Source organism: Eublepharis macularius, chromosome 19, assembly GCF_028583425.1.
Source record: "Eublepharis macularius isolate TG4126 chromosome 19, MPM_Emac_v1.0, whole genome shotgun sequence".
Lineage (NCBI taxonomy): Eukaryota > Metazoa > Chordata > Lepidosauria > Squamata > Eublepharidae > Eublepharis > Eublepharis macularius.
In genome coordinates, this window is record NC_072808.1 from 10,062,993 (window position 1) to 10,082,625 (window position 19,633).

The window sequence follows — 19,633 nt, forward strand, 5'->3', positions numbered from 1 at the left end:
TCTAGGATGTTGCAGTCCTATGGGGTAGAGTACTGCTACTGAAGCCAGTGGGACGACTCCGGTATTAATTTGTTCATTGTTCACACATGATGTGTTGGAGATGATTAGAGTTTATTGTGTTTACAGTGAAATCCTAAGCAGAGTAACTCCAGTCTAAGCCCATTGATTTTAATGGACTTAGACTGGAGTAACTCTGCTTAGAATTTCACTTAGTATCCCTCCAGTTGTTTGCTCTGCACCGTCAGTAGCAGCCCCTGCTTAAAAGATCCGCTCAAGTAAAGAATTGCCCGCTTTTCCGGACAGAACTCTTGAGCCCGGGACAGTAGAAATTAAACAGATGCAGCTATTTCTAGGAGTGGAGGGAGCCATTGGGAACACTTCACCTGTTGCATTTCTGCTTGTTAAGCTGTTAAATGCAGCAGGGGTGGGGAATAACCCCAAACTCCTCTGTGCTCGTTTGTGGTTACAATAACTACTTCGTGGGAGGAAAATGCTGACAACAGTAACATGTGAATGCTTCAAGATGATAATTAGAGAACAGAGAGTATCTAACCCACAAAAGTCTGGAGAGAGTATTCTTAGTTTCCCCCTTTATTCCACATTCTTTTTCTTCTCTCTGTGCTAGCATGCTCCTTTTCTTTTAAAAAAATGATCTGCTCTTTCGCGTTTAACAATAGTTTCTATGTTCATGGCATGAACATAGAAGTTATGCTGGGCTGGTCAGCACACAGCAAGGTGATGCAGCTTGCAGGTTTCGTCGCTTCCGGCATGCCCCAGTGCTGCGGACTCCCTACTCGTGCATCTCCTCTGATGCCTGCACTCACACCCTTCCTCTTATGCGTGATTGGTCACCTGCACTCCCAGCTGCAAATGCTGCCTAGTGCTGCTGGAGAAGGGAATGTGGGTGGCACAAAACATCTGTGTTCCTGGGGGTCATGGCTCCAGCACTCCTAGCTGCACTCACCACCCCACATCATCAGGGGAAGAACATGCAGGCACCGTGGGCAGCAGGTGGTGGAAGAGCTTGTAAGTGGGCAGAGGAGGGGCACACAGGTGAGTGGGAAGGTAAGAAGGTGGGTGTAGTCGTTGGCATAGCCACCCCCCTGAACTCTCTGCCCAGGGCCTCCCCCACACCTGGAACCGGCCAAGAAGTTGCTTTATCTGCTAAATTTCTATGTGCACAAGAGCGAGAACCGGTGTTTTCTAAAAGACAGAATCTGACTTTGCAATTTCCCTTCTTCCCACAATGTCCTCTCCCTCCTCACCTGTTTTTATATTTTCTCCACACAGGCAGTAGAGATGGGGGAAGAGAGCAAGATATTTTGTTATTAAAGCCAACTGGGGAATTTCCTTTGTGTGTGGAGACTGTGAGCAAGCTAGTGAGCCCATACCCTGGGCCTCTGCATGTCTACTTAGAGTTAGGCTCTCCGGACTTTATGTTCCATATACGTGTGCATGCGTTTGTACCCTCATTTGAATGGGGGAGACACTTATTTATGAGCAGAACTTTTTTTCTGGGAAAAGAGGTGGTGGAACTCAGGACCGCACAGTGATGTCACTTGGGGACAGCTGGAACAAGGGGGGAGTTTTTAAAAGTTTAAATTGCCCTTGGCGAAAATGGTCACATGGCCAGTGGCTCCGCCCCCTGATCTCCAGAAAGCAGGGAGTTTAGATTGCCCTCTGTGCTGCTCGGCAGTGCGGAGGGCAATCTAAACTCCCCTCTGTCTGGAGATCTGGGGGCGGGGCCACCAACCATGTGACCATTTTTAAGAGGTGCTGGAACTCCATTCCACCACATTCCTGCTGAAAAAAAGCCCTGTTTATGAGTAAACATACAGTTTGTGGGTTGTATGTTAATGAGTTAATGCCCAGCCCTTCATCCAAAGGGGTCAGAGCAGTGCTTCAGGAGGATTTTCCTATTTTCTCTCTGGAGTTAACTTTGCAAAGTAGATTAGGGTGAATGTATAGCAACCACTCTCTCACATGCTTTCAGTTGAGTCAATCTAATTCTCCAGGAATTGGTTTGAAATTCTTTCATTTCATCAAGCCGACGCCACTACTGAGCTTTCCATTTTCTTGCTCCCAACTTTTTTTTGTTTCCCCCACAGCTATTTTTGGGGGTTTTGGAGACGGGCTGTCCTTCCTCCAAATGTTGCTTCCTTTGGAGCCAGTCGGAATACTTGGAATAGTTAAGTGTTTCCACTCCACCTCTGTTGCGTAATCCAATTGCCTAGCTATTTCCCTTCTGTAGCCTGTTCTTTTCAAAAACATATCATCCATCAATTCTGTTGTTTTCCAAAAGCTGCTTTTAAAATACCGTTTGCCTGTTCTTTTCCTCAGCCCTGAGCGTTGGATTGAGCTAGGCTTTATGGTCCTTTGGGTGGTGAATTTTTGCTGTGTGATGGGGAAGCTGTGACACTGAGTGGTTGTAACAGAGGAGATCATCAATATGTACTCTAGCCTATGTTAATTATTATAGTCTTGGCTTGCAGTTGCACCATAGAATCATAGGGCTGGAAAAGACCTCTAGGGTCATCTAGTCCAACCCCCTGCACAATGCAGGAAATCCACAACTCTTCTCCGCCTCCCCCGACTGCCCCAGTGACCCAGAAGATGGCGAAACACCTTAAGGATCCCTAGCCAAATTGGCCTGTGGAAAATTGCCACCTGTCCCCAAGGTGGCAATCGGCATTACCCTGGGCATGCAAGAAGGGCCACGAGGACCAAGCACTGATGCAACCCCTTTTAAATGCTAAATGTATTTTTCTATGTCCTTTACATTTTTACGCTGGATTTAACTATTCCATTGACTGCTAAGGATGTATTGCCGTTGTTATGGTCTCTGACTGCAAATAAATTCATTCATTCATTAGAACCCCTTCTGCCCTCTCCCTCATGATCTGCCCAGGTTCGCAGAATCAGCATTGCTGTCAGATGGCCATCTAGCCTCTGCTTACAAACCTCCAGAGAAGGAGAGCCCACCACCTCCCGAGGAAGCCTGTTCCACTGGGGGACCGCTCTAACTGTCAGGAAGTTCTTAATGTTTAGCCAAAAACTCTTTTGATTTAATCAGGCTAAGGCTTTCTCATTGGGCTAAGTGCGCAATGAAGCCCTGGCGGAACTTTGGTACATCGCACCTGCATTAGTATGTTTCACAAGGAGAGGTCTGTTCTGGAAACGAGGGATTAAAACGCGTCGAGGCCTTAAACTACATCATGGTTAAGAGGCCTCATAGCATTACTAACATAAACGGCAGTTTAGTCATTTTTGGTTGTCAATTTAGAGGACCCTCATAGAGTACACCACACAGAAGCTTTCCTGCAGTGGTTTTTCTTCAAGTTTTCTCACATCCTTGTTTTCCATTGGTTGTTCTTCCCTATTTCCCCCCATAATTTCTCCATGCTTCCTCAAATCAGATCAAAGGTGGTTTGAGCAAGTGGAGAGAGAGGCTGCAAAGAAACCTGGAGAAACTCTACTACACCACTGAGTATAATCGGAGGCCCTAAACTAGTTTATCCTGACCTGGATAGCTCAGGTGAGCTGAATCTTATCAGATCTCATAGGTTAAGCAGGGTCAGCCTTGGTTACTAAGTGGATGGGAGACCTCCAGGGAAGACCAGGGTTGCAGAGGCAGGCAATGGCAAACCACCTCTGTTAGTCTCTTGTCATGAAAACCCCACCAGGGGTCGCCATAAGTCAACTATGACTTGAGTGCACTCTCCACCACCAAACCGTAGTTTACTTCATTTGTGCATAAATCCTGCACTGCTAGGAACACACGGGAGTAAAAATGAGTGCCTCTGAAGATGTGGGTTCTGTGAAAAACTTCACCATGAAGGAGGGTTGCCAACTATTTATTTTCTTTTAATATTTATTTTACTTCATTCATACCCTGCCTTTATCTACAATGAGAATACAAAGCAGCGTACATAATTCTTCGCTCCTCCATTTTTAATAATAACTACTACTACTACAGTGCTTATATACCGCTCTTCTAGACAGATTAGTGCCCCACCCAGAGTGGTGAACAAGTCAGTGTTATTATTATTATTCCCACAATACAGCTGGGGAGCTGGGGCTGAGAAGAGGGGCTTACCCAAGGCCACCTACTGAGCTCATGGCAGTAGTGGGATTGGAACCAGTAGAGTGCTGATTTGCAGCCGAACCACTTAACCACTGTGCCACAGATTAGGCTGAGAGTATGTGACTGGCTCAAGGTTACCCAGCAAGCTTCCACGGCAGAGCAGGGATTTGAACCTGGGAGCCAAGCTACAAGTGACGTCTGACACAGGTTGGACACTTGTCAGCTTCTCAAGTTTTGATGGGAAATGTAGGCATCCTGGTCTTGCAGCTGTAATGGAGAGCCAAGCTGTAAAACCAGGATGCCTACATTTCCCATCAAAACTTGAGGGAAGCTGACAAGTGTCCAACCTGTGTCAGGCGTCACTTGTAGCTTGGCTCTGGGTTGCCAGCTCCTAGTCCATCACTCATGCCACTACACCACACTGGCTCTAGGAAAAACCAGGAAACAGCAGCAGCCTGGCTTGCTCCCATGCTCGCTCAAGCTGTTCAAACCTGTCAAAATCCATAGTGGAATATTTTGTGGGACAGAGAGGACCAAGACCATTAGCAGATTCAGTGGCGCATGAGCAAGGTGCTGATAACAAAATTAACAGGATTAACTGCAAACATGTATTTTTCTGGCTGTAGAAAGGAGACAGTTTTGCCCAGTCTGTCACACTGTCCAAAATGAGAGAAAAGCTGCAATTCCCTCATGTGTGTGTTTTATGTGCCATCAAGTCACCTCCGGCCTGTGGCGACCCTATGAATGAAAGACTTCCAAAACATCCTGTCATTATCAGACTTGCTCAGGTCCTGCAAACTGGAGGACGTGGCTTCTTTGACTGAGTCCAGCCATCTCGTTTTAGGTCTTCCTCTTTTCCTACCGCCTTCCACTTTCCCTAGCATTACTGACTTTTCCCGAGAATCTTATCTTCTCATGATGTGACCAGAGTATGACAGCCTCAGTTTTACCATTTTAGCTTCTAGGGAGAATTCAGGCTTGATTTGATCTAGAAATTGTTAATGTTCCTCCCACCATTTTTCACTCCACCTTCTTCTAGATCTAATCCAGCTTTCCTTATGATATACTCTGCCTAGAGGTTGAACAGGTTGGGAGATAATATGCATCCTTGTCTGACACCCTTGCCAACTGGAAACCGTTCTGTTTCCCCATGTTCTAGCCTGACAGTAGCCTCTTGTCCAGAGTACAGGTTGTGCATCAAAACAATCAGACGTTGTGGCGCCCCCATTTCTTTTAACGCTCTCCATAGCTTTTCATGATCCACACAGTCAAAAAGCTTTGCTATAATCTATAAAACACAGGCTGATTTTCTGTTAAAGCTGGAGGCACCTTGCCTTTAGCAAAGCTGGTCACCCTAGCCAGAGTGCAGGCGGCTTACTTCCAAATAAGTATGCTTAGAATTGCAGCCTTCCTGGCTCTTGGCTCTGTTACACCATCCTCTTGTGTGCTCATAAAAGATCACTAAAATATTGGGAAAGGCTTCGTGCCCTTTTATAGTTTTCTAACAGACCTCTGCAGAAGTTTTGTCACTATGTCCTAGGCCTAATTTGGGAGGAACCTCTGCTGTTTTGGCACTCTGTTGCTCTTGGAATCTGTAGAGATGCTTCCTGATTTAGAGAAAGGGAGTCGGCAAAGCTGGAATTCTCACCCATGACCCTGGAATTGCAGACTCGGGTTGGTTGGATGGGGGTGTGTGTGTGCAGGGTGCGGGAGAGAACACAGGAGGAAATGCACGCTATCTTCTTAAGATGAGGAGACTTAAGCCTTCTTGAGAAAGTTTTCAGAAACCCCTCTGCACTGGCCTAGAATGGAAAATATTGCTCAGGCTGTGATGAGAAGCTGGGACTTTGCATGGAAAAGGTAGGGTACCCGGGCAGATATTGTCTGCAGACGCTAGTAGACTATATCATTTATTGCTACGTTCTGGAAAAAAAAATCACCTTTTTGCAGATCAAGCCAATGTTAGAAACCAGAACTAAAATAGGAATTTTACTCCTAGCTATTCAGCAACCATGTTGCCAACCTCCAGATGGGGCCTGGAGATTTCCTAAAATGACAACTAACCTCTGCACTGCTGAGATTGGTTCCCGTCAAAAAATCGACTGCTTTGGAGGATGGACTGTATGGCTATACCCTGCTGAGAACCTCCCCAAACCCTGCTCTCTCCAGACTTCACCTCCAACATCTCCAGGAATTATCCAAAACAGAGCTGACATCTTGAACATAGGAATATAAGAACGTAAGAGAAGCCATGTTGGATCAGGCCAATGGCCCATCCAGTCCAACACTCTGTGCTACACAGTGGCCAAAAACCAGGTGTCTTCAGGAGGTCTGCCAGTGGGGAAGGGTCACTAGAAGCCCTCCCATTGATTGCCCCCCCCCCCAAACACCAAGAATACAGAGCATCACTGCCCTAGGCAGAGAGTTCCATCTATACCTTGTGGCTAATAGCCACTGATGGACCTCTGCTCCATATGTTTATCCAATCCCCTCTTGAAGCTGTTTATGCTTGAAGCTGCCACCACCTCCTGTGGCAGTGAATTCCATGTGTTAATCACTCTTTGGGTGAAGAAGTACTTCCTTTTATCTGTTCTAACCCAACTGCTCAGCAAGTTCACTGAGTGCCCACGAGTTCTTGTACTGTGAGAAAGGGAGAAAAATACTTCTTTCTCTGCCTTCTCTATCTCATGCATAATCTTGTAAACAAAGAGCCCCAAGCGCTTTAACCTTTCTTCATAGGGGAAGTGTTCCATCTCTTTACTCATTCTAGTTGCCCTTTTCTGCGCTTTTTCCAGTGCTATAATATCTTTTTTGAGGTGTGGTGACCAGAATTGTACACAGTATTCTAAATGAGGCCGTGCCATTGATTTATACAGAGGCATTATGATACTAGCTGATTGGAGACTTCCCAACTCGGAGATGATGAGCAGGGAAAAGTTTAGTTAATGTTTTAAAGACTCTGGTCCAGTAGCTAGGATAATTTTTGTGTAAACTTCAATATTTTGAGCTGGTTGCCAAAAAAGATTTTAGTTAAAACTGGCACGTTTTCAATAAAAGTAGTATCATTTTGTTAGTGCACAAACTTGCATCATCTATACCTAAGGAACCAGGTTGGGGGTAGCGCAGAGAGAAGGGGGGAAAAGTGGAATAAAGACTAAGAATACTTTCTCCAGCCTCATATTTCAACTTTTGAGGGTTAGATATTTTCTGTTCTCTAATTATCATCTTGAAGCATTCACATGTTACTGGCGTCAGCATTTTTTTCTCCACTAACTGGTTATTGTGACCACAAAGTAACACAGTAGGGGTTCAGGGTTACCCCCCTGCATTTAACAGCTTAACTAGCAGAAACGCCAACAGGTGAAGTCTTCCCAGTTGTGCCTAGAAATAGCTGCATCTGTTTAATTTTAAGAGTCACTGGTTAAGGAGTTAAGTCCAAAAAAGTCCGCAACTCTCAACTTGAAGGGATCTTTTAAGCAGAGGCTGCAGTGCAGAGCAAACCATTAGAGGGATACTAAAAGGAGAATAAATGCTAATATCTTTATCTCATATCATGTGCAAACAATTAACAAATTAATACTGGAGTAGATCAAGACGGGTAGCTGTGTTAGTCTGTCTGTAGCAGTAGAAAAGAGCAAGAGTCCAGCAGCGCCTATAAAACGAACAAAATTTGTGGTTGGATAGGAACTTTCCTGGGTCACAGCTCGCTTCCTCAATATCTGTGATTCACGAAAGCTCCTACCGCACCACAAATTTTGTTCGTCTTATAGGTGCTACTGGACTCTTGCTCTTTTCTAATAATACTGAAGTAGTCCCAGTGGCTTCAGAAGCAGTTCCCTCCCCTGTGTAATTTCACAGGGGGATTGCAACAATGCTATTAAAGACAGGGGTTGCAGTCAAAGAAGTGATCCTTCGGGGATAGTAGCACGTGGGAATGGTTGCGAGCTGTCCTCCTTCCGGCTGTTTTCTTGCGAGTAGATCCCTTTGAATGAAGCGAGAGGGGCTGCTGCAGCCTGCGGTGCCTCGCCCTATGCCCGTCACAGCGTTACGCGCCTGCAATCCGAGACTCCTATAGGATTCCAACGGCATTTGCTCCCCAGAAAATGCGCTTTCGGCACGGGAGCTTTGCAACCCGCGTTTGCTCCACCGGGACGGGACACGACGAGCCTCGCAACCCGACGCGCCCGGGCCTGCGCAGCGTTATATGCAGGGAGGGGAGAAAAGCGCCCAGCGCCGCCCGCAGCCACACCCGGCCGCCCCGCTCGCAGGCGGGCCGGTGACCCGGGCGCGGTGGGCCGGGCGCCGCGGCTGCATTTAAGGCTCGGCCCGCGGCGCGCTCTGCGAGGGCGCCAGCATGTTCCCGGCGGCGCTGCTGGGCGCGGTACTGCTGGCGTGGCTGGCGCACGGCGGGCAGCCCGGCTGCCTCTCCCCGGCCGGCTGCGAGTCGCCCGAGCGCGGGAGCCGCGGGGCGCCGTGCAGCGAGAAGCGCTGCGGCGGCGCCCGGGCGGCGGGCGAGCCCTGCGGCGTCTACACGGCCGGCTGCGCCCGCGGGCTGCGCTGCGTGCCGAGGCCGGGCGAGCGCGCCCCGCTGCAGGCTCTGCTGCGCGGCAAAGGGCTGTGCGCCGCCGGGGCGGGCAACGGGAGCCGGACGCAGGCGGAGCCGGAGCCGGGTGAGTGGCGGGAGCGCGGCTGGGAGGCCGAGGCGCGCTCTCCTTTAAAGCCTCGCATGGTCAGTCTATTAGTCGGTAGTTGCCAAAATACTAAAGAGTCCAGTAGCTCCTTTAAGACTAACCCACTTCATTGTAGCATAAGCTTTCCAGAACCACAGCTCTGCCGAAGAGAGCTGTGGTTCTCGAAAGCTTATGCTACACTAAAGTGGATTACTCTTAAAGGTGCTACAACAGCTGTGGTTCTCGAAAGCTCTGCCGAAGAGAGCTGTGGTTCTCGAAAGCTTATGCTACAATAAAGTGGATTACTCTTAAAGGTGCTACAACTTTATTGTAGCATAAGCGTTCGAGAACCACAGCTGTCTGCATCAAATGCATCTGACGAAGAGAGCTGTGGTTCTCGAAAGCTTATGCTACAGTAAAGTGGATTACTCTTAAAGGTGCTACAAGTTTATTGTAGCATAAGCTTTCGAGAACCACAGCGCTCTGCATCAAATGCATCTGACGAGAGCTGTGGTTCTTGAAAACTTATGCTGCAACTAAGTGGGTTAGTCTTAAAGGTGTTACTGGACTCTTTACTATCTTTAAAGCATTGGGAAGGTGAGGGTGGGCAGGCAGGCGATGAACTGATTCGGATTAATTGCCCCCAAAGCAGGATCGGGAGGGAGGCGAGGTGGTTACAGGAGGACAGTTTTCTCTTCTGGTTTTGAAACCTCTAAGCCAGTTAGGATGAAGTGAGCACGCACGGGGTTGCACGGTGGGAGAAGTTCATACAGGTTTTTGCCTATTTGCACTGGACTGGGAGCAACAATACCCGCTCCAAAATTCTGTCCCCTCCTAATTTATATTGACGCGTACATCCTGAGGATTAGAAGCCTCCTGCAGCCGCTGATCCATGTCAGAGTTGAAAAAGAGGAAGAGTTTCTACTGCAGGCATGAATGCGCTGTTTCCTTTGTGCAGAGGGGCTTTGTTCCATGTGCAAAAATGGATAGATGCCTTGGTACTAGGACTGTCAAGAGGATATGGTTCAGGCACGTTCTAAGATACACATGTTCAGAGTTTCTAGAGCTTTTAAAAATTCTGCTTCTGCCTCGTTTCTAAACTTCTGCACCTTTCTTGTGCCTTCCCCTCAACGCCGCTGCAGTCGTCTATCTCTGTCTTTGGAGCAGGAATCATATATAGAGGCAATGGTGTTAGCAGCTGAATATCTCTAAGCGGCTGGGAATTGGGACGGGGCGTGGAGGGGGGGGGAGGTCTGCTGCCTCTGCCTCTGGAGGCAAGTGTGGTACAGAACCAAACATGGCTTCTAAAGTAAACCCAACAGAATCGTTATTGGAAGAACAAGCAGGGTGCAGTACACGTTGGAAGTGGATTTTTTTGTTTCATACTTGAAAAATCCAGTTCCGAATGATCTCTAAAGAGGATTGGAAGTGCATTATCCAACGTGTGCGGAATCAGCTTTGGTGAAGGGAATGGCTGGCAAAGCTGTTTATGGGACCAAGGATGCTTTGCAGAAGAGAGAAATGGTTAGGTGAACAGTTACCAATAACCGAGATGTCAGCCATGCACAAACTTATGCCTCTGTGCTAATGCCAGTTGAGCAATCCTTTCTTGTCAGGCCTCGTGTGTGCCACTTCCCAGTAAGGGACTCAGAGCAGCCACTGTTTGTGCTGCAGAAACGTTATGGATTATTGATCTGGCTGTTAAACTATTGGCAATGTTAAGTTGTATATTTTCAATAACAATAATAACAACATTCAGTTTACATACCACCCTTCAAGACAACTTAACGCCCACTCAGAGCGGTTTGCAAAGGGTGTTATTATCATCCTCATGACGATCACCCGGTGAGGTGTGTGGAGCTGAGAGTGCTCTGAGAAGCTGTGATCGACCCAAGGCCATTTAGCTGACTTCAAGCGGAGGAATGAGGAATCAAACCCGATTCTCCAGATTAGAGTCCTGCCGCTCTTAACCGCTACACCAAACTGCAAATGGGTTTTCTCCTTGGAGAGCTGCCCTAGGTTGAATACATATCCCTGAAGGGAAATGTAGCCAGTGACATCATGGGAGGAGCCCGTTTTATGCCTCCACTTAATGGTGTGCAAGTAGACACTGGTCTCTGTGGTGAGCAGAAGCAGCCAGGGCCGAGAGAAGGCTGGCTGGAACTCCTGCAACATTATTTGCACAAAGTTTTTTGATCTGGCAGCCTCTGTCCTTGTTCTGTTCTCCCTCCCCACCTCAGCCCTGATAATCGGTCTTCTTTTGTGCTTTAAGTTGCAAGACCCCTGAAAGCTAGCCTGCTTCTGAGGCCATAAAAGCAGAGCTGCAAAGAGATATGGCACAGGGTGCACACAAGGTTGCAGACTTAGAAACTCATGTGGTTTGTAGCCTTGTGCAGCAGTGCGTACTCGGCAATGTGTAAAGAACAGCATGTTCTGCTTGCTTTCGAGCAAGCTGGGAATTAAGCCCCTTGCCATGTTTCTTGATGGAGGAGTCTTGCATAAGTCACACACCAGCCTATGCTCATTTACTGTGTTAGTAGGAGAACTTGTGTTCCTATCCTGGCATAGTTCAGAGAGGGCACCATCATAGAAGAGGGGTCGTTTGAACTTTCTTGCTTGAACATGCGTAACTGCTTGATGAGTAGTCCTCTTCACTTGACAATGAACACACATACTTCCTGCACGTACATGTGCACATCTGTTGGTAAGAAAGAGCCAACCAGTGTTAACTTTACAAATGAAACCGGGGTTGGGATTGGTGCCTGGATAAGCATGCCCCAGGTTTCAGTCACACTCAGCGCATGTGACGTAAGAATAACTTGCTGCACATCTAAAGAAAATTAAAACGTACACTGTTACATGGATAGTACGTGCGTTCACTGTAACTTGTGAACAGGACTCGTGAATCAGAGGCTTGCTCAAAGTCAGTATTGTCTGCGCTGATGGGCAGTGGCTCGTCAGGGTCTCACGTAGAGGACTTTTAGATCACCTCCTATCCGGTCCGAACGATTGAACCTGGGACCTTCTGCGCCACCCCAGAGAGAGGTCGAATCATGGCTCTGCTTGCTACTGAGTCAGACTCTTGGTCTGTGCAATCAAGTTCAGTCTTGTCTACTCAGGCTGGCAGCTGCTCTCCAGGGCATCAGCCGGAGGGCTTTCCCAACATCGACTGTCTGACCCTTTAAACTGAACAAACCGAACGGAGGACTTTTTACTTGTCAAGCAGATGCTGAGCCTCATCCCTTCTCAAAAGGGCTTCAAGTGCAATGACGTCGAGCAGGCCTCTTTCACAGATCTTTCTGTGCTGATCTAGGTCTTTCTTTCTCCTCCTGTCTGGGTTTGTGACTGACAGTATACCTGAAGAACAGCTGCCTGAAATCAGGCATCTTTTCTAGAGATGCAGTATCGCTCTATCCGCCCACAGCCTGTGATAGCTGACTGGGCTAGGTCTTGGATTGTAACCACACCCTGAGGTTCTTGTTTTGAGTCCCTGACCCTAACTAGGTTTCTTTTCTGGTTAAGCTGTGGTCACATGGAGGCAGAGACTGCTTTTCTGTTTGGTGAGACGTTAAAATGTTTATATGCTGCCTTGAGGTTGTTTTCTATGCATAATTGAGACAATAATTTACCCCTAATAAAATGCCCACGCCTACCTTCCGTCAAAAGCCCCTGTGGATAAAGCACATGCAGCATTTCCTAAATGCTTCCAAGGGGGATGCTTCCCATACCTCCCAAGGAAGCTGGTTCCTTGGAGTGGGAGCAAGGATGGAAAAGGCGCAGGCCCTGAAGGCCTCCCTGGTGCCTGGGAAGTCCGCCTTTATCAGGAAACAACCGGAAGGTGGCAGTTGTAGCAGGTGCACCAAGATGTATGGCGAAAGATAGGCCTTTCCTTGTCGTAAGAAGCAGACTGTGGAGATACTTACTTCATTTATACTCCACTTTCTCTCCAATGGGGAGCTAAAGGCGCATACAACATTCTCACCTCTTCTGTTTTTTTCCTCACAAAAACTACCTTGTGAGGTAGATGAGACCGAGAGGGTGGCTGACCCAAGGTCACCCAGCAAGCTTCCATGGCAGAGCGGGGATTCGAACCTGGGTCTCCCCACCTTCTTTTATAAGCAGAAGGTTTATTACAGAAAAAAACGGAGGGAGGGGGTGGGTGGATTAAAAAGAGATGGGAATGGTGACAAAATATAATCCTGGGAAGGGCTCACAAAGATCACAGCCCACTAAGTGCACTTTACCTAGATTGTAGCAGGTTCCTCTGAGCATGTATAGAAGTCTTTGCAGTAGCAAGATGATGGAGGAGTCAGCTGCTGGGTGTCCCAGATATTGATGAGCAATGGGATCTGACCGAAGCCAGCGTCCTTTATTATCAGACATATCCAATCCCAAGCAATGCTGGGCTACCATTAACCAATCAGATCATTCCCAAAATGATCATCTCATGCTATTAAGGTGTCTGCTCTTCCATGACAAATAGGTGATCTAGCCCAAACCAGTTGTCCTTTATCAAAAAAGGATTAAGTATGGTAAAGGTCCTTCAATGTGAACTTTAGCAGTCCAAGTTTCCAGACATTGTAGGTCAACAAAATTTGAGGCTGGTAGCACCTTAAAGACCAACAACAAGGTGCGTATAAGGTTTTGAGAGTCAAAGCTCTTTTTGTCAGAGCTCTGGCTCTCAAAAGTGTATACTCTGAAAATCTTGTTTGTCTTTAAGGTGCTACCAGCCTCAAATCTTGCTGTTCTATGGCGGACTAACACAGCTACCCAAATGAGATGCTCTAGGTGTCACTCTTGAGCCATACTGAATTTAGGTTCAGGTTGGTAGCCCTGTTGGTCTGTAGTAGAACGTCAGAATTCAAGTCCAGTGGTGGTGGCAAATGGGATATGGGAATCGTGCAAAATCCCTTTTCCTGCTTCTTTAAACTAGGGGAGGGGGGGTGTTCTAATGAGCTTTTAAAGTCTGTTTCCCTTTTGCCGGTTAAGGCCTGATTCACACACACAGGAGAATGAGGTGGTAAAAGCGACTGTATCACTTCATCTTACAGGTGGAGGAGAAATGCTCCCATGTGTTAAACTTGCTGCCAATAGAAACCCAATATGGCAAGCAACCAGAGGGGGTAGAAATTTTCCCAGTGCTGGGCTAGTTTTCTGTTTGCGTTGAGTTCTTAATCAGAAGGAACATTAAAAGCTGGAATCCCATACCTGTAGTGGTGCAGTCCATTCTGTCCCTCTGGGATTCACCTGCTTTATTCTCCAGCTTGTGTGAACCTGGTCCAAGAAACATGGATTGCTGGCATCCGTTGCTTCCCATTTAAAAAAGTGAGGGTGAACCCTGCTTAGATGTCCCCAGCCAAGACCAGATTTCCAAGTTTTCCTGCCAGGAATTGTCAGGAAGTTTTACACTTGGCTTCCCAAACTTTTCTGTCCGTTCCCTGGCAAATCTATGGGTTGGTGAACTAACCTGAGCCACTGATAGATCACCTGTAAGCTTCCCCTCCATTAATATGAGAGTAGGATAGCTTCTTTCCTCTTGACAGGAGGAAAAGTGGAGTATTATATTGGAGAAACTACTTGGAATGAAGGATGAGAGCTGACAACTAGGGTGTGGGGGCCAGAACATGTGGAACAAGTCCAAATAAATGTGGATCGGTGCCCATTGTGGGACTACTCCATGGGGACGTTGCTGGCAAAGGAATGTTGTTCCTTTTCCACCAACAGAATGCCACCCCAAATGGTCCTTTTTAAAGTTACGAAGTTAAAGTTACCAGCCTCCAGGTAGTGTCTGGAGATCCCCCGGAATTACAACCGGTCTCCAGGCCACAAAGATCAGTTCACCTGGAATAAAATGGCTACTTTTGAGGTGGACTCTATAGAATTATGCCATGCCAAGGTCCTTTCCCTCCCCAAACCTCACTTTCTCCAGGTTTCATCCTCCAGATCTCCAGGAATTTCCCAACTTGGAGCTGGCAACCCTAGGAGCAAAGCTTGTTGTGACGGCTGTCCTGTGGAACTCACTTCATCATGATGTTTTTCCATCTCGGCAGCTTAGCTCTTTCTCTACACAGGTTCAGATCAGGCTCTTTCATAGGGATTTTACATCCCAAGGCTAGTTCAGTTTAGCTATTTAGGTTCTTCCACGTTGCTGGTTATTGTACTGTTGCAAGCATTTCACGTGTTACGATTTCTAGTGCTTGATGTCTGTTGTAAACCACGCAACATGTAAATAAATGTGGGCTGCAGCTTCCCTTTCCAAAAGGCAGAGAGGGGCAATGCATCCAGCGGGCAGCTCAGTTGTCCAAGACACACTTGCGTAGTCTGGCAAAGAACTTGGGGCCCTTGTCCTGAAGCAAGGCCCTGCCTACCATTATGACGGTTGACTGGAAGGCTGAAACTTGTTTCTGCCTCTAGGTGATGGCTGGAAGGAGACGCGCCAAACAGGCCATTCCACTCAAGGGCCTCTCCTCTTGCAGAGCCAAGGCCCCCTGCCGGAGATCAGCAGTGGCAACGTCCAGCTGCAGCAGCTGTCCCTGAGCAGCGCTACCAAACAAGAATTTGAGACGGTGTGTGGAACGAGAGGCCTGAGCTTGGCCACCCATTTCTGCGAGGGGACAGGTGGGGCTGGGCTTCCCCGCTCCTGGCCGCACCTTGCTAAAACTCTAGCTTCTCCCTATTCAGCCTTTTCTTCGTGGTGATACAGGGACACTTCCAGCTCTGCCTCTTCTCTGTCTGCCTCTGTTCCTCTCTTCTCTTGATCTACATTTGCGACCCTTCTGGGACCAGGCCGCTTCAGAATGCAGGTGAACGAGTGCATGGCTGGATGCTTCTCCTGTAGAAGAAATGCACCCTTCTCCCTGCCCGAGGGAGGCAGACTCATTGGGCAACAGAGTTCTGGCTTTTTCTGTATGCATGAACTTGTATGTAAATAGCTTGATGCAAGAAAAAGCCCCCAAAGAACATCGTGTTAAAGTGCTAAAAAACCCAAGCTGGGTTTATGCCTCGTTCCCTCCCTGCTCCTCCCATGGCTAACCCTAACAGGAGTCTGTCTCTGATTGGTAGGGCCCGTGTCGCATGCATTTGGCAGCCGTCCTGAAGGAGCTGAAGGCCCCTCTCTACCTGAGCGGTGAAGATATCTTCATTCCCAACTGTGACACGAAGGGCTTCTACAGGCGGAAACAGGTACAGACTGAAAGAGAGTTGCTCTCAGACCACACTAGTAAAGAGTCCAGTAGCACCTTTAAGACTAACCAACTTTATTGTAGCAGAATCTTTTGAGAACCACAGCTCCCTTCATCAGATGCACACATCTGACGAAGAGAGCTGTGTTTTTCGAAAGCTTATGCGACAATAAAGTTGGTTAGTCTTAAAGGTGCTGCTAGACTCTACTATTTTTGCAACTGCAGACTAACATGGCTAACTCCTCTGGCTCTTGGGCCAGACGGTTCTCAAAGGTGCTGGCTGTCACAATTCTGACCTTGGGCTGTTGTGAGGTGTGCCTTGTAGGTCTAGCATGTCAAGGGAGTGAGTAAAGGCTGTGTTATCACATCCTGGAACTGCTCACAGCTTCCACATGGGAAGAAGTTGAAGATACACATTGAACCCCTTAAACTGGCAACAGTGTGAGAGAAGGCAGCACAGCCTGACCACTGCAGGTAAGGTTGCGTAATACACCAATAACATGGTCAACCTTACTGCTTGTATATGCCTGGCTATCCTTTTTTTTCTAAGGCCTCAGGAACTCCTAGAGAGTTGGTTTCTGGTGGGTAGCCGTGTTGGTCTGAAGTACCACTGCATGATTCAAGTCCAGACGCACCATAAAGACCAACAAAATGTTCAGGGTGGATGTTTTCGAGAATGAAAACTCCTTTCTTCAGATACAAGTTGGAGTGGAGAGCCCTGAGCCTTTGTTTCCCATTCAGAAGGTGAGAGGGGTGCTGCAAGGACAGGTGTCAGGAAGCGAAGGTACATTGCAGCTTAATTAGGTGGGGAGGGGTGTAGCGAAGAAGGGTGTCAGGATGTAAAGATACAATGGTCAAATGCATCTTGATTAGAGCAACAATTAGCATCTGCAGTGAGATAGGAATCCTTCGCCTCTATACAATGGTCAAATGCATCTTGATTAGAGCAACAATTAGCATCTGCAGTGAGATAGGAATCCTTCGCCTCTATTCAACCCGGGGTTGGGGGGCATTGTTCTGAATTTGTGAATGAGCTTGAGTTCAGCAATCTCACGTTGTAACCTTCCCTTGAAGTTTCTCTGTCTGAGGACAGCCACTTTTAGATCAGCAAGGGAATGTCACTGGACTTCACAACGCTAGTTATACCATCTCAGGTTCATTTGCTTGTTCACCTTCCAGTGCTATATACACAATCAAGTTACGCCCTTCCACTCTCGACATTGGACAAACAGATCAGTCCCTGCGCAAAAGAATAAATGGACATAAATTTGATATTAAAATTATGTCTGGCGCCAAGGCAGGACTTAGAGCAGCCTCTAGCAGTCCCTCCCCAGACCACCTGCTGCCCACCCCCACTGGCAGCATGCCTAGCAAGGGCATGGAGAGCAGGAGGACTGGGCACAAGAGAAGCGTAGGCAGACATGGCCAAGCCGAGCCATGGTCCCAGGTGTCTCAGGGATGACCGACCCATAGTGGCCGCACTCAAACCATCCCCCTAACCCAGAGCAGGCCAGGTGAGGTGCTGCCCACCCCAGGTGAGTCGGCTGCAAGGGCAGGGAAATTACGGAGGCCAAGCCTGCCGAGCTTCAGCTGGGACACCCCCTGGCTCGCGGCCAGGTGTAGCTGCCTAAGGCAATCCGTGCTGCTGCACAGTTACTAGTGGGCAGGTGTGGGAATTGGTGAGGGGTTAAACTGGGGAGTCAAGAACAAGCCGGGGAGGAGAGGATAGTGGCTGGCAGTGTGCCCAGGGCCAGAGTCTATCTAGAGAAGATGGAGAGCTCCAGATAACCCTACGATCGACCTTGCTTTCTTTCTGAGGCTTGGGACGTCCCTGGTAGAACATTTTAAACTTCCAGGACACTCCACTGCTGCAAGAAGCACGGGTGGGAATGACATCCACGCATTTTGGCATGCCACATGCAAAGTCTTCCTCTATCCGCTGGAGGAAGGATTCAAACTTGGCCAAGCCGAGTGGTAAGAAAGACGCAGAGGAATCGCATCAACAGCCCAGGAAGCAAAATCTCCTCCAGTGCTCTTTCCTTTCTGCCAGTAATCTGGAAAACCCGAGATTTGCTTTTGTCAACAGCTGCATGCGGAGCTGGAATTGCCATAAGGGGAAATCTTGAACTAGCAGGAGTTCAGGCTGGGTGATCTGATGTTGTCTGGCCTGACCTTTGCTGTCTGAGTCAGAAGTGAAAACTCTTCTCGTCTCCCCCCAGCCTGATTCCTGGAAGAGCGGCTGCAGCTTGTTTCTCAGTAGCTCCAATAGCCAAGAAGTTTGGTTTTGCTGCTCTTGGCAGGGAGAGGGCTCATATATCCCCCCCCCCCCGATCTGCTGATACTGCCTTCCTGTCTTGCAGTGCCGAGCATCCAAAGGACAGAAGAGAGGCCAGTGCTGGTGTGTGGACAAGAGAGGCCATCGGCTGGAAGGGCTGGAGGAAAACCCTCTTTGCTTGCTGCCTAGCAGTGACTGACAGAGGGGGACGCACAGCGTGCCGGCAGCAGAAACTCTGGACCCAGAATCTCCCTACTCCAGCCACTCACAAGAGTGTTTCCCTTTAATTTATTGTGTGATTGTCGTCTTGCTGGAATCGTGGGTTCCCTGCTATGACCCTGGACCAGCTGCCTCATCTAGCAACAGCCCACCAAAGAGCATGAGAGACCCTGGGCTGGCAACACTGGGTCTATGATGTATAGGAGGCATGAAGATGCTTTGTCAAATAAGCTATCAGTGTCTGGGGTGCAAAGATGCTAAGACGTGCCTGTACTTGAGCTGGCTTTTCTGTTGGGTGGATACATGTTTAGCACTTGGGATAGCAGAGCAGCTAGATGCTGGGTGTAGCTCTTAAGCTTGCGTAGAAGACAGCATTGGGTCCTAAGAGACGCATGGGAAGAGGCTGTATGCTTTCAGGGGGAGAGAGGTCGTGTGGCTTGAGCAAATGCCAGCCGCATTGTTAGCACCATGCCGAAACGCTAGAGACAGATGAGCAGAGATGTGGGGGGCAGAACTTGGTAGACTGAGGGGGGGGGATTCCTTGGAGATCCTAGTATAGGAGGGGGTCTAGAAGGGAAAAGATGTGCCCATCTAAAAGAGTGCCTTTGTGTGTTTGGTAACATGGAGGACTTGGGCAAGATGGTTGTGATGGGCAGGACCGGCTCCAGCTCCACCTCTCTGGAAAGACAGCAAATAGAGCAGGTGGGATGTCGGGCCAATGAGAGTTAGTGTCGTGGGAAAGGGAGAAGGGTTGGAGAAGCTGCTAAGAGAGGCAGCAGAAGAGAGCTGGCTGTAAATCTGTCCTGTTATATTGAAACATTCTCTGTTTAACTCCAAGTTGTGTATTAGTTTAAAATACATTCACTCCTATGTTCCATCTTGTAAATAAAGTTTATTTTTGTTTTGTTTAATCCTGGCTGGATTGGAATCATTGACTGAGGGGAAATACCTCACACAACGGCCTCAAACACTCTGGTCACATTAAATGGGCCAAGTTTAAATGATGGCAGTGTATATATATAGGGAAAGTAACCTCTAAGAGCTAAACTACAAGAGATGAATTGCACAAGGACATGCACGTGAAGGGAGTTAGCCAGGAAGCCAGGAATGTTAGCCAGGAAGCTGAGTTTTAAAAGACAGAGTGGAAGCCTTTGTCAATTTTTTCTCTCTACAGAGCCAGCAAAGTTCCTCAGAGGGTTTGTTA

At 48.1% G+C, this 19,633-nt stretch overlaps 1 protein-coding gene across 1 annotated transcript; it reads left to right on the forward strand.

The window, feature by feature from the left end:
• The first annotated feature begins 8,437 nt into the window (after window positions 1-8,437).
• On the forward strand, window positions 8,438-19,340 carry IGFBP6 (insulin like growth factor binding protein 6). Its single transcript, XM_055003620.1, has 4 exons — window positions 8,438-8,754; window positions 15,169-15,320; window positions 15,817-15,936; window positions 18,296-19,340. The coding sequence occupies exons 1-4, from the start codon at window positions 8,439-8,441 to the stop codon at window positions 18,407-18,409; spliced, it is 702 nt and encodes a 233-aa protein (XP_054859595.1). The 5' UTR covers window position 8,438; the 3' UTR covers window positions 18,410-19,340.
• The last annotated feature ends 293 nt before the right edge of the window (window positions 19,341-19,633 follow it).

Excerpts from the sequence above, each read along its gene's own strand:
- IGFBP6 (XM_055003620.1), top strand. The coding sequence starts at position 8,439 with ATGTTCCCGGCGGCGCTGCTGGGCGCGGTACTGCTGGCGTGGCTGGCG. Across the intron at positions 15,321-15,816 it reads CCAAACAAGAATTTGAGACG|GGCCCGTGTCGCATGCATTT; the intron begins GTGTGTGGAACG and ends TCTGATTGGTAG. Across the intron at positions 15,937-18,295 it reads GCTTCTACAGGCGGAAACAG|TGCCGAGCATCCAAAGGACA; the intron begins GTACAGACTGAA and ends CCTGTCTTGCAG.